Here is a 22,526-nt window from a genome sequence, read left to right as displayed (position 1 = left end):
TGGAGTTACAAGCACAGGCTCTGATGAACACCACGGGAGCCTTTGGGAGCGGCGGAAAGCCCAGCCAAGGTGGGGAGCAAAGGGTTCCTGCCCCAGGGGTTGTGTCCTGTGCTCAGGGGGACAGGGAGTGAATTCCCAAGGCCATCCCACACCTTTGTTCAGGGCAAAGTCTCAGAAGCTGCAGCAGGAAATGCCCCTGTGCCAGCATGACAAGGCAAACGAGCCAAGCAAGAACTGAGAGCTGCTTGTTGTGACCACTCCAGGCAAGAAAAATGAAATCTTTTTATGCCAGGGATGGGGAGAAACCCTTAAAAGTCATCAGGAAGCACGAGCAGAGCAATAGTAGAACATTATTTGACTATAATTCAGCTTTTCTAGAATTCTATTCCACTTTGAAGGAGGAAGCTGTGGAATGAAGAGCAGGTTCTTGCTTGGGTTAATGAGAGGCCACTTGAACACTTTGGGGAGACTTGGGTTTTCATTGCACTTCAGAAATTTACACCACTGCCATCTTCTAATACTCTGTTCAACCAGTAACAGTCAATAAAATTCACATTTTTGAGCTGATTGCTTCTTCTCTTTAAACCCCCAGAGATGATAACCCATTTCCTCTCCAAATCGTCCCTGATGAACAAACCAGGAAATCTCTCCCTACACTCCTCCAACTGTTTATTCAACCATTTAATTACCATCTTAGTAAAATTACCTCAATAAAAGCAAACACAGGCCTGGCATTCCCTCCTGCTGGCCCTGAGAAGGGTGATTTTGGACATTTTGGTACTCCCAGGATCTGCTCCAATCTCTGACACCACCTCTTCAATTCCAGCAGGAAAGAACTCATGGATCACCTGGACATGCACTGCCAGGTGAGCCACAACCCTCTGGGCTTGGAGCAGGGCAGGCTGCAAAACAACTCCAATTTATTTGGAGAAGTGACAAAAGAGGTGTGGGAATGTCCAGAAGTGAATGGATTTTATTCATGCAGAGTGTGTGAACATTAGCAGAAGCAAGAGTTGTCACAGGAAGCTGGCCAGGATGGTTTTGTCCAGAAAAAGGGAGACATGTTTTAATTTACCACTGTTTGTTTTTTTTTTTTTTTCCTCTCTGTTTTATTTTTTGAGTATGTGACTTTCAGCATGAACCAGGTGCACTTTTCACTGAGATGAACCCAAGTTTAACAAGGAATAATGTCCTGGGCTGTAAGATATGTGTGCATTCTATCACCATCTGTCAGAGCTGGGGCAGTTCTCTGCTGTTCATGGGGCAGTTTTTTCTTTGTCTCTCCCACAACCAATCCTCCCTCCAGGAGATCTCTGCTGTCCATGGGCCATTAATTATTAATTATCTTCTGTTCATGGGCCATTAATTATTAATTATCTTCTGTTCATGGCCAGTGAGTGTCCCTGCACGGCTGAGAAAATTCCATCATCCCATGGGGAGAGGCTCTGCCCAGGGTGAGGAGCCAAGCATTCCTACCTGGATACAATCTGAGACTCTGGGACACCACAGCAGCCTTTGCCCACTGCATTCCCAGAGGAGCAGCTTTCTGCCCCACTGCATTCCCAGAGGAGCAGCTTTCTGCCCCACTGCATTCCCAGAGGAGCAGCTTTCTTCTCCACTGCATTCCCAGAGGGAGCCCAGGCCCATCTCCAGCACCCCTGGAGCTCCAGAGGAAAACTCCAGCCTTGTCCAGGATCCTGCTCCAGCAGAAGCACAGCTGGCACTGCAGGAGGGCTGAGCCCCCATGGAATGGCACTGCTGCCACCACCCTGACCCACAGGCTGCCAGGGCCTGCTCTCACTCTGCCAGGGGTTTGTTTCCTTTTTTGTACTATTGCATTTGTATTTTTAGTTTTCCTAGTAAAGAACAGTTATTCCTATTCCCATATCTTTCCCTGAGAGCCCCTTAATTTCAAAATAATAATAATTTGTAGGGAGAGGGTTTACATTTTCCGTTTCAGGGGAGGCTCCTGCCTTCCTCAGCAGACACCTGGCTTTTCAAACCGAGACGAACATTTAAAACCAGCCACCAGGGATTCCCAGGGATGGAAACCTGGGACAATCCCTTGGGGAGGCCACGTACCTGCTTCAGGACTGGTCTGATTACAGCTGCTCCCGATGCTGTTGGGGATCCCTGGCGTGGAGGGTGCCTGGAGCCTGGCCTGGGCCGGGCTGGGATGTAAGGAGTTCCCTAAGGCCATTCCTGCCTGGGGGAGCATCCCGCAGCTCCCGCTGGCCTGCATCTGGTTGAGGAGCCCCGCCAGGTGGTTGGAGGGGGGTGGACCAGCGGCGGGGCCGAAGCCGGGGTTGGGGTTGGGGCAGGGCAGCCCCTCCCCACGCAGGGGCAGCCCCGGGGCCAGCGGGGCCACGACGCCGGCGGGGCCCAGCGCGGGCTCCGCCAGGTGCAGCTGGGTGCCGGCGCAGGGCAGGGCGCCGCTGGAGCTCCCGCAGCCCGAGGAACTATTGCTGCTCCCGTGGGAGCTCTGACAACTCATGGACTGCAGGAGCTGCGACATGGAGCTGATGGGGAAGGAGCTTTGACTTGGCTTTCTTATCAAATCAGACCCAGCTTTGGGAAGCCCAGAGCTGTCCAGCTGAGACTGTCTCAGCAAGCTCAGCACCGTGGTGGTGGGCTGCTTCCTTTTCCTCAGAGGATCCTTTTGCTGAGACATCAATTTATCTCTCAGCGCTGCCCGGCCGCTCTGCCCTTCCGTGGTGGGGAGGAGCACGTTGGCAGCGGGAGGGAACATGGGATTTAAAGTGCTGTGTCCTTCGGTGCTGCCGCCGCTGGCAACAGGTCCAGAATTGCTACTGCTGTTATTGTTGTTACCAGCAAGTTTATTTTGATTTGCTAGCTGTGCTTTGGCTGCTGCTGAGAGTAAACTGCTTGCTGGAAAAGAGGCAGCGTTGTGCTGGTTCAAGATCTGATTTAAAGGCATTCCCAGCAAACCAGGCTGACTCTTCAAGGAACCGCTTCCGGCCGATGCAGCGGGAAAAACTGCATTGTTGGGAGGATTTAATACATTACTCATTCCAGCAATTAACGGGTTAGGGATGTCCTTGTATTGACTAAGTCCATCGTGCTTGGTGGAAGGGCTGGATGGCATGGATGGCCTCGGTGACCCTATGGTTGACCTCGGGGACCTGGGAGGGACTTTGATACCGCTACAGGACGACTGCGGCCCTACTGGAGGCAGCAGGAAGTTTCCGTGATCGGACGAGGTGGAAGAAGAACGCGATCTTTGGGGAGAAGCCTCGATCCTTCCGATGCCGGGCGCCATCACGTGAACGGGGGACGTCACCGGCGAGGGGGACAGGGACGTCGAAGCCGAGTGCTGAACCCTTTGGACGTGAGTGCCATGGTTGATGTGGGCGGGTTTGACGGTGGGCAGGGGCAGGTTGCTGGGCAGGGGCACCACGGCGGGGGGCATGCTTACATTCATCACGGGTACCTGAGAGTGGACACTCGAGTGGAAAGTGGTGGGGTTCATGATCACGGGGTTCTGGTTCACCGGTTTGCTGGGAATTGGGTCCAGTATGCCAAGCGGATCCTTCTCGGATGTTAATGGCTTTTTCTGAAGAGCACAAGAAGGCGGTGGAGGAGGTGGGGGTGGGCCTTGGGGGGGTTTATGGTGGAACATTGCTCGTGGTATTTCCATACCAGCTGAAAAGTTACACAGGGGTTTTTTCATGACCGGGCTCTTGGTGGTCAGGGTGGGGGAAAGAGGTATATTAGTCCTTCCAGCCATTGCACAGGATGACTGTATGGGAGAGCCGTGGAGCATGACTGACGGCGGGGACAGAGGCGTCCTGGTCATGTGGATAGGACTGGAGTTGGGCGCTCCGTGAAAACTGGGATTGTTCCTCGTGAAGACGTCGGGGCTTCCGAGCGGGTCAGTCCTGGGGGAGATGGAGCCGTCCCCGTAGATCTGCGATCCCGAGGACGCCGGGCTGGGCATCCCCCCGTGACTGCCGCGGTACGGAGACTTCTGCCCCAGTTCATTGCTCCCCAATCTCTGCCTGGGATAGGCAGGATGGAGCTCTGCTTGCTGGCTTCCAGCCATTTCTTGCACATAAAGCCTACCCATGGCATTAGATGCCCCCATCATCAACTTGAAAGGAGTCTTACATTCCGGCATCACAGAATTTGTAATTCCTTCATGTGATTTATTCCTCATCGACCTTGGAGTTGCTGCTCGAGTGGGAACTACTGGCGTTGCACCTGGCGTGGAAAACACACAACAGTTACTACTGGTTGCAAATCCGGTGTCCCACGTTTCAGGGCAAAGCTACTGAGAGTGAAAATATTCCCAAAAGCTCAGGGAGCCTTTGGCTAAACTTTTGCTTCAGCAGAAATAAACCCTCAATCATAGAGCGGCTGCTGGAACGGTGCCTGCTCTGAACTACACAGTTGTAATTCCATATCCCATAGAAATATGGATCATTTGAAACCCTTTTCCTTGCCTTTTGCCTTTTCCAAGCACCCCCTCCAGCCTCCTGCACCTCCAGCATCCCCTCTCTGGCAGGAGGAGCGGGATGGCTGTGGCAGGGAAAAGGAGCCTCTGGCACCATCTATTGAGGACAGGAGGAACAAAGCCCATCCAGGACTCAGACTCAATTCCCACAGAAATGTCCCAAATGCTGTCCCTGATGAGGCATCCTGAATGCCTTCAGTTTGTTTTCAGGATAAAAGCCCTGGGGATATTTGCATGTGATGGAAAAATTCCCTGTAAATCCCACTTTTGAGGCTACACCTTCCATCAAACACAAGACCACTTTCTATCTTTATTTAAAGAGATTTTTTTTCCTGGTGTTTTACTTCCAGACTAGAAGCAAAGCAGCTCCAAGTCTGGGGCACTTTCTTGCCAGTTTTGCAGCTCTGGGAATTTGCAATTCAGCTTGCAGTGCTTGGCATGCAGACTCTGGATATGCAAAATTCAACTCGAATTGGGAGCTAAAAATTCTGTGTTCAAATGAACTCAGGGTTGCCTTGAAATTCCTCTACTCATCTTTCCTTCAGCCTGGTCAGACAGCACTGACAATCCTGCCTTCATCCTATTTGCTCCAATGTGAGAGAAACAAACATTTCCCCTGTCCCAAAATACAACCAAAGTCTCATTTAGGGAATAAAACTAAAGGCTGAACTGCAAAATAAAATAATTATGAGAGGCCTCACCTTGAGTGCTGGAAATAAGCAAATGGTCACATATAAATGTGCAAAAATTTTGTTTACGGGGGGATTTATTGGGGAATTTTCTTCTTTGCTTATGCACAAAATTTTAACCACAGAGAAAGTAAGAGCACATAAATATATAAATTACCTCCTTAATTTTGCTGATTTTTTGAAAACAGGAATGTAATTTAAATACTACTAATTGAAAAAATTAAGCAGGGAAATGCACAGAAACTTGGGAAATTACACTGAAGAGAATTTTCAGGAAAGGTTTTAAATCCTAAATTTCAATGGGAAAAGGCAGGGGCACATCAGTACTATGAACAGCATGGGTCTCTTAGCACTGGCACTTCTCTAAAACTCATTGTTTCTTGGTTTTCTTATAATTTTTCTGCTTTGAAGTGGGAAGAGCAGCTGGCCAGGTGCTCTCACAGCAATGAGGGGTGCAGAGAGCTCAGGCCTTTTCCCAGGAGCTGCAACCCCAGGGCACAGAAATATAAATTCAGCCCTTTCCCTCCTTTGTCCTGCCCAGTGGGATCTGTAATTCTCTTCACAACCTGTTCTTGTGATCCTTACAAAGTCCCTCATTTTGGGTGAATTTCTGGGTTTGGAGCTGTTTCAGTGCTAACTTTGCTTTCACTCCAGGCCTCGGGGAGCCCCCCTGGTTTTACAACCTTTGTTTGGAGAGTAACTATCAACTTCAGCCACCAACAAATTTCCTCACTCTTTTTTTTATTGATGGGGATAATTAAAATGCTAATCCAGGTTGGTGGCCAAAAATAATCCTTGAGAAATGACAGCGGAGATCTCCTCTTGCTGTCTATTCTCCTTTACAATACAATTTCCCATTTAGCCAAGTCCTTAGCCACATCCTAATCCCTTCATAATCACTTTATTCTGCTCCTCTAATTTCCCATGTGACAGAATATCAGACATACTACTACAGTTCCAAAAGATGAGAGCTAATGTATTTTCTTTGTCTAGAACAATCTGATATCTTTTCCAAGAAAATCATGCTTTTAGTCTGGGCTGACCTGCTTTTAGACTCATTTTCTATCTACCTCCATCTCTGACTACTCCCTTTATTTATTCCTTCAATCTGCTTATTTTTGCACTCGTAGTCAGACTTTTGGGGTGGTTTTGCACAGTAATTGTGTGTATAAAAATCAGATTATTACGTGATTCTGCATGATTTCATTTTACTCACTTGTTCCACCACCAGGACTAGTTAGAACCAGTGAAGGATGTGGTGCTTCCATGCTTTTATGAAGTGTAGCCACAGCAATAATTTTCCTTTTGTGAATGCATAGTTTGGTGACATCTTCGTCCGCTTTAACATCTTCAGCAGTTCTCTGCTTCACAGCAGCTCCAGGATCAAAATTAAAGACCTGGCAGTGAAAATTCCAGCATTTAAAAGAATGACTACAGGCAGCAAAGTCACCAAAGTCACATCAATTAGGAATTTTATATGGAGTATAGAGGAATTCTCCTCTGTTCCTGACTGCTCCTATACTGCCCAAGGGATTCCTTGACAGGATGTTTGGGAACAACAAATAAAAAAATGAATATATTTCTAATAAGTGAGTCAGATCCTCTGCAAGAGGGGCTAAGGCTGAGGGGAGCTGAATTTTATATTTTAAGGTCTGACTTTGGGTGGACACCACTTATTTTAGAGATGATCTGAACAGAGTTTGAGTCACCAGCATGGGTAGCTCATAAATATTATTGCAGCTAGCTCCAAAATGATGCTGTGCTTTACCTTGGGAAGAACAAGAGGACATTCTAGGCCACACTTGCACGTTCCATCAGTCAGCAAGTAAGTCTTCACCTGCTCCAAGCAGGATAATAAAGACCCACTGGGACTGCAAAGGAACAGAAATGATGAATACGAGCTCTTGCATAGGTCAGGGCTTGTATCTGCTCACAAGAACAGTGGGTAAAATCACATTTCATATTTTTTTTTTTCTCACAGCACTTGTTTTTATTCAAGAATTGAGATCTTACAAAAAAAAAAAAAAAAACAAACAACCCAAACATATTTTAAAGGAAACAAAACTGTTGCAGCTGGGTCTCTTTGTTGCACAACGTTTGGTTTCATTCAGCTAAAATTTTGACCTTCTCACTGAAAGTAAGAAATATTACACCAAGGAGCCAGGCCAGCCAGCTCCTGATAAACTGCACTTGGATTTCTCCAACTCCCACCAGAAAATCATTATCTCCACTTCCCAAAATAGGGCACTGGGAACTCTGTTACAGCAAAATCACTAATTCATAATATGAAAAAACCTCCTCGTGCCCCCAGCCTGTAACTTGCAGATTGCTCTTTATTGCTGGGCCAGCTGAACTGTTTATCTGGAATAAAACCCTGGTTATTAATGGCAGCTGTAAATAGCCCTAATTCAAACAAAAACAGCTCAAGTGGAATAGTTTGGATCATGAAAACACTTCTGGCTCAAAATTCCAAGCTGTGACGAGCTTTGGTACTTAGAATCCAACACATAAACACCTCATCCTGCACGAGTCACATCTAAGGCAACATCTGCAAGTGACATTTAAAGTTCTGCTGACAGTTTAAATAAGTCATTTCTTTGCCAGGCATGCCCTGAAATAGTTATTTTTGGGAGAAGTGCTCAGGTTGAATCTGTGTAGCAGTGACAGTTTGGAGGGTGAGGAAGATGAAAGAGCAATCTAAAAATAAAGGTCCAGGTCTGGTGACTGGTCAGGAGTCAAACCTTCCCTGTCTGAAATCCTCGGGGAGCAGGGGGAAACTGCTCTTTGCTTTTATTTATTTTCATTAAAGCAGGATCCTGGCTGATCCCTTTGGATGTTCCCACCTGTCCTGATCATGCTCAGCCCAAACTCCACACTGGAGGATGGGACAGCTTCCCAAGGGAGAATCCCAGACTGACATTTGCTCTGGACCACCCCATCTACACCCAAAATCTCTCCAGACAATTCCTGTGATCCTTAAAATCTCCTGTTGAAAGGCATTCCTGGGAATATGCTCTTGCAGTGAGGATGCTGTTTTATTTGCCTTGGCTAAAAAAGGCTACTTTTCCTGGGCTATTTTTAGAAAAAAAGCTGTTTTAAATAACCTTGGTGTGCTGTTTGCCTGGGCACACACAACCAGTGCAGGCTCCAGGAGTAAAAAGGAGTGTGCTGACAATCAGGGAGTGGGAAGGAAGGGCAACGCACTGAATCTGTGAGATGTGGGACCCAGCATTCCCACTGCACACACAGGCAGGGTTATTTGTCCACAAAACCCAACTCAATTTCAAAAAGGGCCCTTTTCCCCCTGTTTCTGCCTTGATCCTGGGCACGGCTCTAACTGCAAAGTCTCTTTTGTGTGCACTAAGTTATTGACACTCTGTAACACAAAGGATAATCCACAGCTTGCTTTGGAAGAAACTGCCACAAAATCATGGAATTCCAGCCTGCTCTGGGTTGGGAGGGAGCTGAGGCTCAGCTGATTCCAGCCCTGGAATCACTTTCCACCATCCCAGGCTGCTCCAAGCCTTGTCCAGCCTGGCCCTGGACACTTCCAGGGATGATTTAGGCCCTACTTAGCAGCTCTGTTTTGCTAAGAAAAGCCCTGAGAGTCAACTCAGTGCTTCTACCAGGTAATGAAAACCAGTTAATGAATGGATTTAATCTTGATTTAATCCAAAGCAACTGCTGACAGCTGACAGGAAAGCATCTGTGCTTTCCAAGGAGGCACAAACAGAGAGTCTTTATTCAGCTGGGATCATCTATTCCACTTGAATCATGTCAGATCTTAATATATCCACTAATTTTTCCCTGGGATGGCTGTGGAGTCAATATTGTTTGACCTTTCCTTGCCTCCAGGAACGCTGTGCATGCTGGCAGGGCAGTGAGGAGGTTGTGGAAACTCAATCCTGGAGGATTCAGCTGCCCTCAGAGCCCTGTGGATGCTCCATGTCAGGCAGGAGATTGGATTATTGGACTTCCACCCTTCCAACCAACACGTCCTGCTCTGGGCCTTGCACCACAGGAGTGTAAAATACTTTCATTCATCAGAACCACTCAGAGAAGGGGACCAGAAAATCCACCAAGGAATAAAAAAAATAGATTGGAAAACTTGGGAAGAGGGCAGGAATAACATGAGCTTCCCCCAAGCTGTTGTGTAAAACTTTTTAGGGCTGTAGGAAATGAAATTCAAAAGCTGAGTGGGATCATCAGGTACATAAACTACCAGAAAATTCACTATTCAGAAAATTTTAAGAAACTGCTACAAAGTCATGGCATTCAAAGAATAAAAAAAAATACACTGGAAAACTTGGGAAGAGGGCAGGAATAACATGAGCTTCCCCCAAGCTGTTGTGTAAAACTTTTTAGGGCTGTAGGAAATGAAATTCAAAAGCTGAGTGGGATCATCAGGTACATAAAACTATGAGAAAAATCACCAAAGAATAAAAAAATACATTGGAAAACCTGGGAAGAGGGCACGAATAACATGAGCTGCCAGAAAGCTGTTGTGTAAAACTTGTTAGGGCTGTGGAAATGAAGTTCAAAAGCTGAGTGGGACAATAGGTACACAAAACCATCAAAGCATTATTTTCCTGATGTCTGGATATAGAGATTATTGGGAAAAAAACCCCTAATCCACAACTTTTCCTTTCCCATTGATCTGTAAATGAGGCAGAGGCCCAGGGATTCAGAGCTGTGCTGAGAAATACAAGGGCAGGGTGGTTTCTCTGTGCCATGGGTGTCACTGACATGGACTGGGTTTGGTTCTGCTGATGGAGAACACAAACAAGAAATCCTGCAATGCCTCTGATCCTTCATGGTAGTTTAGTGTGAAACTGCAGTGCTCTGGCTCGTTAAAGACTTTTGTGTTGGGAATGCACAAAATGTTGGGAGAAGTGGTTATTTTAATCTCAGAACAGTGGAAGAAATTCAAGCAAATAACGGAGCGATAATCACAAATTTGTGTGATGCAAACCCAGCGTCCCCACATTTTATAAAGCTAACTTTGATATGTTTTCCAATAACATTTAATTTAGGCTCTCTTTGTCTGAACACATTTATTTCATAGCAATTTCAATGCATTTCTTTGTGACCATTCCAGGGGGAAGCAAAAAAAAAAATCCAATAAGCAAAGAAAATAAACAAATAAAGTGTCTAAAGCTTTGGATTTAGGTTTATGTTCTTGGGTTTTTTCCCCACATGAGAAATGTGAGGGATCCATAAAAGCTGGAGAACATCAGTGATAGTGAACACAGAAACTTCACGGGCATAAAAATGGGTTTGGAGCTAAATTTGGACTTAAATTAACTTGGAAAAGAACCACAAAATCCTGAATGGTTTGGGTTGGAAGGGATCTAAAGCTCTTCCAGTTCCAACCCCTGCCCAGGGACAGCTCCCACTGTCCCAGGCTGCTCCAAGCCCCATCCAGCCTGGCCTGGGACACTTCCAGGGATCCAGGGGCAGCCCCAGCTGCTCTGGGAACTCCATCCCAGCCCGGAATTCCTTCCCAATACCCCACCTAAATCTCCCCTCCTTCAGCTTCCGAGACGATCTTGCACTTGAGGAACAACTCCTTGAAGGCTTTGAGCAGAAGGAAGGAGCCGAGTCAGGAATTTCCAGCACATTCTGGCCAAACTCCACCAAACACCAGCCCAGCCCCTGAGGTGACCTTACCTGATGTAGAGAACTCCACTTTGGTCCACCCTCCGCTGCCAACCAACGGGAACTTGCACTGCTGGTGGCCCTCCATCCGTGTCCCCTCCGTCACACTCCTTCCCACCATTCATTTTCCTGTTTCTGGTTATGAGTCTTCAGAGATATCAACAGTAAGGTGATATCCTTTTACTACATGTCATCCTGGCCTCCCAAAGCAGGCCCTGCAGCACAGCTTTCCCCAGATCCTACAAAGTGCATCGGGAGGCTCCAGCTCAGTTTGAAACCAAGTCCTTAAAAGTGGCCATTTTGGTTAATGAGTCACTTTCCCATTATAATCCACATTAAATATGCAATGTTTAACTCCTTATATATTCATAAGGATGAACTATATAGATAAAAATTAGTGCTTCCAACTTGGGAAAATCATAATTCACCAATCCTTTGTTACCTGTCAGAAAGGAGAATGGGGAAAAGGAGAATTTCTAGTTCAACAGCATGATGGCTCCAAGCTTGATGACTGTCTAAGATAACTTGTGTTTTGTGAAAGCTCGTCTCATTTTTATAAACATGAGTCAGATCCAATACCTCCAGGTATTACACCCTTTATATGCCACATTCTTTTTGTTTTCTCTTTATCTTCTGGTCATGATCCAAGTTGTCTTGCTGAGGTTCTTTGCTGACTCCTTGGCTCCAATCAAACAGCCTGAAAGATACAGATGTGGGAAACACGTGAGCCATCCTCTCCAGCCTTTCAGCCCGGGGCAGTAACTCAGGGAGATGTTTACAGCTGCAGCCATTTCCAGAGCTTCAAATCAAAGTTTTAAATGTCAATGGAACCATCAAAATAAGGCTCAGAGCAAAGAGAACCCTGCCAGCATTTTCTATTTATACGTGGATGTAATTGAGCTACATCTTAAAAGCTACAAGAGTGCAAGCGCTGTTAAATAGTTGATGTGGAGTTTGGGTGAATTAAGGGATGCATCTTTTCACTGAATATTTTCACATATGCTTCTGTTCAGAACTATCAGCAGATGACTAAATTAATGCCCTTTAAAAACTGTTTAGAAAACTGAATGAATTTCATGTGAAGGAAGCTGCTTCTAGGCTTTGGTAATATCCATAAAAATGCAAACCTGCATTTCGATTGAATTAAAATAATCATCCCACCAAAAAATTGGGTAATAAAAAGGGAAAAGCCAGCAGCAGTGACTGATCTCTGAATACCTCTGAAACAATCTGAATATCCTCAGGAATAATTCCCCTCAGAGATTTTCTCTCATGACAGAAGTTGAGTCATTCCCCCCAAAATAGTTTTTTCAAGATGACCAGGTGAGACTTAACACTCGAGACTGGACATTTTATTAAGGTGAGACAAACGTGGAATTTGGGATTTAAATAGTAAGTACACCAGAAAAAAAAAGCAACAATCCTAAATTCAAATATAGGATGACTGCTGTAGCAACACCATTAGGAGATTTTATCTGGAATCAGGTGTCAATCCTGCCTTATTCCCAACACTAACATTATGCCAACACGTTAAAACATAATAAATGTTATAGACCTGACTGATTTTAATAAGAAAAGGGTTTTTTTTTAAGCCAGAAATGGAACATAAAGACATTTCTGCAATAACACCACATTACATCTATATTTAACAGTAATAACAGCTCCTTCCTTCAAGACCACTAAAGGAAGACTACAGAGGCATAAATATAGTCCTGGAAAATATTCCCTTAAGTACCCTCATGCAGAACATTCCCTTTAGAAGTGCTGCTTAGAAATGTAAAGTTCCAAATGCTCCAAAAATAAAAATAAAAAAACCTCACCAGGGTATTTCCAAGAAGGCTGTGGATAAAAGGAGCTGGTTGGACAGACCCCCTCGACTGAGGGGCTGGGATCTGAAGAACAGGGAAGTGGCCAAAGGCTGGAAACTTGGATGTTGAAGTAAGGTAGAAAAATAATAAAAAAGGCTTTATAAAATCAAACCTGTTCTAGCAGTAGCTGGCCTGTCATTGCCTCTAAGGAAAGCCAGCACTTTGCAGGCTCCCACCTGAAAGCAATCCTGGTGTGAGCAGGTTGTTAACACAACAATCTACTGCTGGGTGAAAGTCAACTTACACCTGTATAAACTGGTTGTGCTTATTGCTGGGTGAAAATCAACTTACACCTGTATAAAGTGGTTTTGTTAATTGCTGGGTGAAAATCAACTTACACCTGTATAAAGTGGTTTTGTTAATTGCTGGGTGAAAATCAACTTACACCTGTATAAAGTGGTTGTGCTTATTGCTGGGTGAAAATCAACTTACACCTGTATAAAGTGGTTGTGCTTATTGCTGGGTGAAAATCAACTTACACCTGTATAAAGTGGTTGTGCTTATTGCTGGGTGAAAATCAACTTACACCTGTATAAAGTGGTTTTGTTAATTGCTGGGTGAAAATCAACTTACACCTGTATAAAGTGGTTGTGCTTATTGCTGGGTGAAAATCAACTTACACCTGTATAAAGTGGTTTTGTTAATTGCTGGGTGAAAATCAACTTACACCTGTATAAACTGCTTTGGCACCCTTGGACAGAAACATGAAAACTCTCACAAACAACTTCTCCTGCATCAGGAGCCTGAGTGACCACTCAGTACAGAATAATAATTGTTACTGACCAATAAAGGAACTGGCAAGAAAGCTCCTGACCAGCTGGAGCCCCACACGAGCTCTGTAGCACTGCATAAAAAGGAGTTCTGTGAATAAAGAAGGGGCTTTTTCCACCATGAAGGAAATGGAGTCCGTGGGGTTTATTCCCAGCTTGGAGGCTTTTCCCAGCCTTAATGAGTGTGTGATTTCAGCTTTTCTGCAGGATGGAGGCTGCTGGAATGGGCTGGCACTGCTCTGCAGGGACCTGGTTCCACTCTCCCCAGCATCCCAAGGGATGCAATCCCTGGCCAGCCCTGGGTGGGGAAGGGACAAGGGCCTGGTGAGCTCCTGCCCCGCCAAGGTCACCCAGGATGTCCCATGGACACCTTGCCATGTCTCCTGTCAAGACAATCCACCCTTTAATCTCTCAGGCTGCAACACAGAAATAGGATTTGGAGAGCTCTTGGCAACAGTTCAGGGCTCGCTCAGGTTTTCAGTTCAGAAATTTGGGGGTTTGAGTGGTTTTATCCTGATTAAGGAGGGAGCAGATGAGGTTTCCTCAAAAGCAGGCCAGAGTTTCCCTTATTGCTGAAAGCTGCAGTGGAATTTTTACTGTAGGTCCCATGGAAGTCTAAAACAGGTAAAAAAATGTCCCTGTTATTCTGGATTAATTGAGAATTAACCTTCTGTAATACAATAAAATCAGAAAATGTATCAAATACTGGGGGCCCCCGGGGCAGGGGAAGTTGCTCATGCCTCAGCCCAGCCCTGCTGTGGCTCATGTTGCTGTTTAGGGCCATTATGAGCAAATAACACCCAGCAATTGCTGATTTTTGCAAGAGACACCTCAAAATAACCTTTTATTTCTACAGGTTCTGCAGGGTCCTGCCTCAGCTCCCACCACAGGATTCTCACCATCTAATCAGATAAACTTTGGACTGCACCTGGGGAGAAACAGGACTGAAAAAAAGCTTTAAAAATAACTGAACTGTTTAATCAGTGGAAAGTATTTAAATCTTTTTAGGAAAAAGAGCAGGGTTAGGTGGGATATTGGGGAGGAGTTGTTCCCTGGGAGGGTGGGGAGGCCCTGGATCCCTGGAAGTGTCCCAGGCCAGGCTGGATGGGGTTTTGGAGCAGCCTGGGATGGTGGAAGGTGAGGATTAGAGAATCTTTAAGGTCCCTTCCATCCCAAACCACGCTGGAATTCCATGGTTCTACATTCTATTCTCCTCCAGGTACAAAAACACTTCAACCCCCACACTCCCCTAAGCAGGAGCAGTGACCAGAGCTATTCCCAGCTCCCAAATTTGACTTTTCTGTGCAATTTTCTGTGCTGGGAGGACACCCCGAGGTGCCTGGGTGTGGTGAGATGCAGGAAACTGGGCTGAGGCTGCCTGGGAGCTTCCAATTCACACATATTCCATGATTTATAGGAAATGCTCATGGAAGTGAGATGTTTTGTTCCTAAATTCCAGCACAGTTCCATATGGAAATCCACATTTTCCCACACACATAATCCATGTTTTATAGGAAATGCTCATGGAAGTGAGATGTTTTGTTCCTAAATTCCAGCACAGTTCCATATGGAAATCCACATTTTCCCACACACATAATCCATGTTTTATAGGAAATGCTCATGGAAGTGAGATGTTTTGTTCCTAAATTCCAGCACAGTTCCATGTGGAAATCCACGTTTTCCCACACACATAATCTGTGTTTTATAGGAAATGCTCATGGAAGTGAGATGTTTTGTTCCTAAATTCCAGCACAGTTCCATGTGGATTTCCACAAAGTAAAGCCCCCCCCCCCCCCCACATAATCCATGTTTTATAGGAAATGCTCATGGAAGTGAGATGGTTTTTCCCTAAATTCCAGCACAGTTCCATGTGGATTTCCACAAAGTAAAGCCCTGCATGTTGCTCTAGGCACAAATGGCACAGGTAAGAGCTGCCCCCATCCATATTTTCCATGCTGAAATTCCATGCTGAAATTCCATGCATCATAAGCCACACGTGGGAAGTTCCTGGGTGTTCTTTGATTTAATTAATTAATAACACCACACAACTCAAAGCTTTACTGGAGCAGAGATTTACAACAACACGACAAGAGGGAACACCCAGGGGAGCTCAGGGTGGGCAGCAGCAGGAATTTCCCCGTGGAAAGGGGGCTCAGGGATTGGAAGTGCCCAGGGAAGTTTGGAGTGCCCATCCCTGGAGGTGTCCCAGGAATTCTGGAGGTGGCACTCAGTGTAAATGGAAATCCCTGTGGGAATTGTAAAGTGAGATGGAAACACGGAATTGGGCAAATCCCAGGAGGTTTTCACCAGGAGCTGGCTTGGAACTGGAACCTCTGTGTGTGTTCCATCAGCAGGAATTTCCCCATGGAAAGGGGGCTCAGGGATTGGAACCGCCCAGGGAGGTTTGGAGTGCCCATCCCTGGAGTGTCCCAGGAATTCTGGAGGTGGCACTCAGGGCTCTGGGTGGGCACAGGGTGGGCATGGGGCACTGCTGGGATTTTGGGACCTCAGAGCTCTTTTCCAACCTCATTTCTGGGATCCTGAGCACCAGAGTCCCCAGGGCTTTTCCCAGAAGGGAATATCCATGCAATCCCACCCCAGCAGCAGAGGTGTCCCTGCCCCAGCCCCTTCTGGCAGGGAACATTTTGTGCTCCCCCACAGCTCCAAACTCCTCACACCAACAACAGAAAAGGAGCCCTGAAAGTCCTTTCAGTCCCATTTTTGCATTTTGGGGGAAAATTCTTCCTGGCAAGGGTGCTCAGGCCTCGGCAGGGGCTGCCCAGGGAGCTTTGGAGGTGTCCCAGGAATTCCTGGAGGTGGCACTCAGGGCTCTGGGTGGGCACAGGGTGGGCACTGGGCACTGCTGGCACTCCATGGTCCTGAGGGCTTTTCCAGCCTCAGGGATCCTGGGATTCTGTGACTGCAGAGCCCCCCACTCCTGATGCACCACTCACCCCTTCCCCATCCCAGCACTCTCCGAAGTATTTTGGACTGGGATGCAAAGAAGTTGGATTTTGGACCAAACCCAAAGGATCCTGGACACTGGAACGAATCCAAAGGGCTGATTTCCATCAGCCATGGAATAAATCCCTCTCCTCAGTCATCTCCTGGCAGCTCCAGACAAACCCTGTTATCTCACCACAACGTCCCACATCCAACCCAGTGACTGCTTTCTGCCCTGTGCCAGCACATCGTGTTTAGATTTGTTTTGCAGTCCAGTTTCATTAGGATAGCCATCAGAAGATTTCACTGGAGAACTATGCAAAACTACACAGAATTCCTTCCCCCTTTAGCCCCCTCATCCCCTTCCCCACACGGAAAATTTCTCCTGCATTTGCATCTGCTGCAAGCATGGTTTCAATTTTTAATGGGACTCTCTCCCTTTTTTTTGAAATGTTGGATTTCAGGCAGCCTCTTTGCACACTCAGCTGTTAATATTTACTTTAAACAATTTTTGAGTCAAGTGGGGAAAAATAGAAGACTCGACAGGATGTAAAAAGTAATTTAAATTAGATATTAATTGTCTGGATTCCAATCTGTTACATATGATATGAATAATATTTATTTTGTTGATGTTGAGCCAATTAAGACAAATTTTGACAGGCTGATATTGCAAATCATGGAATGGTTTGGGTTGGAAAGACCTTAAAGCCCATTTTGTTCCCCTATCACAGCTTCCACTATCCCAGGTTGCTCCAACCCTCTGAGTAATAATTTTTTTTCCTATTCAGATATAATCTAAATCTCTCCCTTGTCCTCCAAATACTTTTGGTGCTCCATTACTTCTTTCTTACCTGAACTTTGAAGTGCCCAACAATGGCATGGATCACAAAGGGGCTCCACAATCCCTGCCTGGCTCTCTGAGGCACAAATCCCAATCCCCACCTGGGCAATGGCCACATTTTGGATATAAAACTTTGCAGACATTTCAAGCAAACACCAAACACTGCTCAGAGACACAAATTACAATCTCATTGTTGAGATTTTCCCTTTCTAGCACTGAAAAAAACCTCCAAAATGAGAAATGCTCTCAAATCACAGTCCTGGGGCTTCAGAACTAATAAGGAATTTTAGCTTCTTAAAAAGCATCACTTTCAAAGCACTCGGTGAAAAGGAGTTTTTATTTCCTTACCACTTGCACATTATTAATCTGTGAAAGTCTATCAAAGCAATTAGCCAGGATTCTCCTGGATCACCTAATTAGATACCAATGTTGCATCATTTTTTGGGAATGCTTTCCCAGTTTGAAAAGCAGCATTCTCCTGACTAATTACATCAGTGGTGAATACTTCATGAGGGCCTATTTTTAGGGCAGTGATTCAACAAACAAAAGTGCCTGAAGTAGGAAGGAAACCCTGAATCCTTCAGGATTCTTTTCCTTGGGGTGGTGTCCAGGGCCATGGCACAGCTCTACACAAGATTTACTCATGGTTTACTCATGATAAAAGTGATATACTCGTGATATATCTCGAAAACACATCTCACTTGTACATACAGAGCATTCAGAATATTTTGCCACAACCAGAGAATTGCTCTGCACTGAATGACTTCATGAAAATGAGCATTTTAAATTGCCCCAGTGCCAGCTCACTTCACACCAGTCCAAGCAGCTCTGACACTGAGTTATTTCTAACTTTTAAAGCATTTTTTTATCCATAACAAGGTTTATATTCTCTTTTTTTATACCACTCTTGATGCTGTGGAGTTTTTTTTAGGATTGGAATTTAACCACTCAATAAAATAATTCCCTGGAGGTGCCCTGGGCTGGTGACAAGGTGGGACTGGCCACAGGTTGCACTCAGTTTTGGAAGCCTTTTCCAACCTGGATGATTCCCTGACAACCATTTGGATGAATTAATAAATAAAAAAAAATCCATAAATATCCATAAATAACAAAAAAAATCCAGGAGGATTCCAGGCCCCTGGAATTCTCCAGACCCAGGAGCCCCCTGGATGTTCCCCAGCTCTCAGCCTGTTCTCCCAGCACATGGATGGGAAATTTATTTTCCCAAGCCTCCAAAGCAGCCACTTCAGCCCTGCACTAATAAAACAACATGAAAATTATTTTCATGGAGAAAAAAGTGATTTATGTGCATGAAATCCAGCTGATCTTTAAGTGCATGTCACATAAATCTCTTTCCTTGGAGCATTTTGGATCAGGGTGCTGTTAAGTGATCAGATATAAATCTGGTATCAGTAATCAGATAGAAATCTGATATCAGCAATCAGATATAAATCTGGTATCAGTAATCAGATAGAAATCTGATACCTTCCCACCAGGGAATAATCAGAATACCCTCAATTTTGGGGATTTAATTGTGCCTGTAAAGTCATCCAAGGCAATGGACAACTGGGCTGAGCTGGGAAGGAGCAGGATTCCTTTATGGACATAAATCTTTTCCCTAAAATCTTCTTTTAACCCATTTTTCTGTGCAATTCCCAAAGTTGGGAACAACTGAGGCTGTCACTTCCAATGAAAGAATGGATGAAGTCCATCCTCCCAAGATACAGAGACCTCTGAAAGGCTTTTGCACAAAAAAAAAAAAAAGAAAAAGCCAAAAGAAAAGGGCAGGAAAGAAAAGGATTTTGTTTTTAATGCTCATCCCTGGCTGTTCACTATGAATTTATTAATATTTATTTCTCATTTAATAACATATTTATTAAGTCCACCCAGGATGCTTTTCCAGGCTTTCCACCACGTGGATTTTTTTTTTTCTTTTCATAGGAACAGGTCTGTGCATGTGACCCAGACCTACTTTGTGTCAGCATGATGGCAGCACTCAGATTTTTGTCAAAATTAAGGTTAATATTTGGTGTACACCAGAAATCAGCTAAGAATGATGTCACTGTCATCCAAACCTTTCCTAGGGAATATCACTAAATGGAATATTCCTGAGCAATATGTTAATGAGACTGGAGAAACTTCACATCCACTTTATTTTAGGGGAGTTTGGATAAAGAAATGAGGGATTTTCTTTCAGTTCTCATGTTTCAGCCTTCCAAAAAGCTGATATTATTCAGCATAGTTCTGCAATGCTTTTATAATGAAGATTATATGAATTTCAGGAATCTTTGATAGAGAATGTTCAGAACAAACAGCTGAAGAAATTGAGGAGGAAATAACTATTTGTAAGTGTTTGGCTCTGCTGTACATTATTGACTTTAGAGGTTGCCAGGGAAATGGAAATTTGGGAAAAGAAAGATTTAATTTAAAAGAAAAAAAAATATATTTGAATAGAACTCTTTCAAAAAAATGACCATGGAAATTCAATTAGATTTTAGCCAAACAACTGAAAAACAGGAGAAAAAAAATCAAGATTCCTGGAAATCTGGGGAAAGGCTCCGAGCTCTGCAATAACAATTTTTGAATAGCCCCAAATCTCCATGAATTCTGAGACCAAAAATGAAGCAATAAATGGCAAAAATGAAACCCAGCCTCCCATATTTTCAGTGCAGAGGTCTCAATAAACAATACCAACCTCCTTTGTATCAGACACCTGAAGTTGAGGATGGAGCAATATTTCAATATTTTGAATTATTCAGCCCGAGTTCCTGTGCAGGAGAATGTCAGAACTGTATCAAGATTGCAAATTAAACCCATAAATTATGCTTTTGTGCCAAAGTAGTAATCATGTGACTGTACTATTTTTAGACCTTTGGAATTTTTTCTCCAAGTGCCCCTTTTTCAACTGTTTATTGAATTACGTAGCTCTGCTCAGCAATTTCCCTGATGAAAATACACTTAAGGTATTAAAAAATATATGGGAACAATAAAAATCAGCTCTTCAGACACCTCAGTGCAAACCTTCCTGCCTTATCTGGCATAAATGGAATAATATTGGAGAGGCTGGACTGCCTCTGGACCCTGAAAATCTGATTAATCTCTCCATTAGCAGATAATTACTTACTAATTGAATGTAGAAGTATTTGGAGAATTTGGCCCCACTGTTTTATTTGAGAGAGTTTTCTCTGTTTTCTAAAAAAAAAAAAAAAGATGCAGAAGTTCAAGGATATTTTTTTTTTTAAAGTGATGTTAATTCTTTTAAATGCCAAATGTTTCCTTCTTGCTGTAGCAGAGATTTATTAGTTAGGAGTTTAATCATTTTTAAATCAATCTCAATGAAGATTTGTATACATGACCTTTCCTTCTCCAGCCCCTTTTCCTACTCACACTGCTCTGAGGCAGCTCTTCCCTGAGTTCCCCGTTTGATTTAAAAATATTCTTGCTCACCCTGCCATCAAAACATCACCTTTGTTTTGGCATTTAAAACCTTTGAAACCAGCAAGGCCCACAGAAAGTAATTTTTAATGTATTAATTAAGAGCAGGACAGGGGATTGAAATGAAAATGAAAAAATCCTGACCTTTTTCCTCATTAAGCATTAGATTGAAGGTGGGACTGTTCATCTTGTTCACTCCAAGCTGGAAAATAATCAGTTAAAAACAAAAAATAAGCAACAGTGAGCAACACACCCAACTAAGGACATTAAGATTCCAACATTAAATGACTCTTAATTATTTCTTCATATTTAGAAACACTTAGAAAAGTTTCTCAGGATAAATGATGGAATAACTATTTCCACTTCTTGTTTTGTACACATTTCATTTCTATCAAACCTCCCAGCATGGAAAAAAAAGAATCTAATATTTAAAAAACTGCCAATGGACAATTTCTTTTTACAAAATCAGCCTCACTCCATTTAATCTGAATTCTGGCAACACAAATGATCAAAATTCTTGCCTGTACACACCCCCCCCCCCCCCACTACTTTTAAATAAAATTTTGTGCTTCAGGAGTGTCTGGCTGCCCCAACCCCTTCACTCAGATTTACTTTTCAGCAAGCCAAGGTATTTTTAGCCCACTAAAGGGAGCAAAGTGCCTCCAAGTTGGTGCCTGTGTATTTTGGGATGAATTCTTACATCACAATGATCAGAGCTGTTCACACCATCACCTTGATAAGGATCAATTTCCTTGGCCAGTGAAGTGTGAGGAGGGGAGCCTGGCTCCTGGGAAATGAACCAGTTGATTTTAGGATAAAATCAGCTTCAGAGCAGGGCTGGTGAAACATTCCTTGCAGGGGATTTGCCACCCAAACATTGCAAATTTATTTTTAATGCTCAGCAAGGTGGTACCTGCTGGTGATGCTCAGCTCTGCCCTGCCAGGTATCCCTGGCTTTGCTCTGAGAAATCTGATTTTCCTGCACGAGGAACACCCCCAAAGCAGACAGAAAAAGTTTGGTTCTCTTCAGAAGGAGCGAAACAAAAGGGTGAATCACAGTCAAGAATAAGAGAATTCCACCAGCTCATCAAAGCAGGAAAAAAAAAATGAGAGTAAAGCACCCAGAAATTAAAACCATGTGGCCTTTAAGGATGCAGCACATCCAAGAGTTGAGAACAAAGCTCCAAAAAAGATAAGAAAATGCACTGCTTCATCCCAGCTGAAGGACAAGATGTATCCCAACTCACAGCTCACACAGTTCTTTACTCTCTGAAAGTGCCCCAAAACACAGCTCTGGAATTGCCTAACGCAGATATTGAGGAGGTTCTGCTCCAAAGAAGTGAATTATTGGGGGAAATGTGGGCAAAGAACCACTCAGGCAGTTCTTCATCACAACATATTTAACTTCTGTGCTGCAGGTATTTATTTCTCATGTTCCTCTGCAGCAGCTCCTGCACTCCAACTTCCAAAGGCTGCTGAACCCAAATTTCCCTCTGTTTGAAATTAGACTTTTCAAAGCATTTTATTTAAGAAAACAAAGGTCCTTTGGCTCATTTTTACTGCACACCTGCAAGTGAAAGGTGCTGCCATGCATGGAAAAGGATTGCATGGAAATGATACAAATTTAATCCCAAAATTAAGGAGACAGAATGAAACTGAGGATGTGAATGAAGAGGGAGAGCACAATGCTCAGCCCATGGCCATTGGAGAGGGTCAAAATTACTGAAATTTTCTCTGGAAGCTCCTTCTTTGTGTGTTTTTTAAAGTTTCCTGACAGTGATAGGTAAAATATCCCAGTTTTCCATCCATATTTGCAGTCAGATATGAGGTAAAACAAAAAAAAAAACC

The 22,526-nt window shown here is 44.2% G+C and overlaps 1 protein-coding gene across 8 annotated transcripts in view; it reads right to left on the bottom strand.

Moving 5' to 3' along the window:
- MBD5 (methyl-CpG binding domain protein 5) overlaps window positions 1-22,526 on the bottom strand; it is a 120,960-nt gene that overhangs the window by 23,945 nt on the left and 74,489 nt on the right. For 4 of the 8 annotated variants that reach the window (XM_053982139.1, XM_053982137.1, XM_053982138.1 and 1 more), the window contains 5 exons: window positions 20,823-20,880; window positions 10,834-11,518; window positions 6,932-7,034; window positions 6,380-6,560; window positions 2,083-4,221 (listed from right to left, as the gene is read on the bottom strand). In XM_053982139.1, coding sequence (XP_053838114.1) covers window positions 2,083-4,221; window positions 6,380-6,560; window positions 6,932-7,034; window positions 10,834-10,946 — 2,536 coding nt within the window. In that variant the 5' untranslated portion in view covers window positions 10,947-11,518; window positions 20,823-20,880. Of the gene's footprint in view, window positions 1-2,082; window positions 4,222-6,379; window positions 6,561-6,931; window positions 7,035-10,833; window positions 11,519-20,367; window positions 20,436-20,822; window positions 20,881-22,526 lie in introns of all 8 variants that reach the window. The other 4 variants (XM_053982140.1, XM_053982145.1, XM_053982141.1 and 1 more) reach the window with 3 other exon arrangements.

Source organism: Vidua macroura, chromosome 7, assembly GCF_024509145.1.
Source record: "Vidua macroura isolate BioBank_ID:100142 chromosome 7, ASM2450914v1, whole genome shotgun sequence".
NCBI lineage: Eukaryota > Metazoa > Chordata > Aves > Passeriformes > Viduidae > Vidua > Vidua macroura.
Note: the sequence above shows the minus strand (reverse complement) of the source record. Positions and strands in the feature narration are given on the sequence as shown.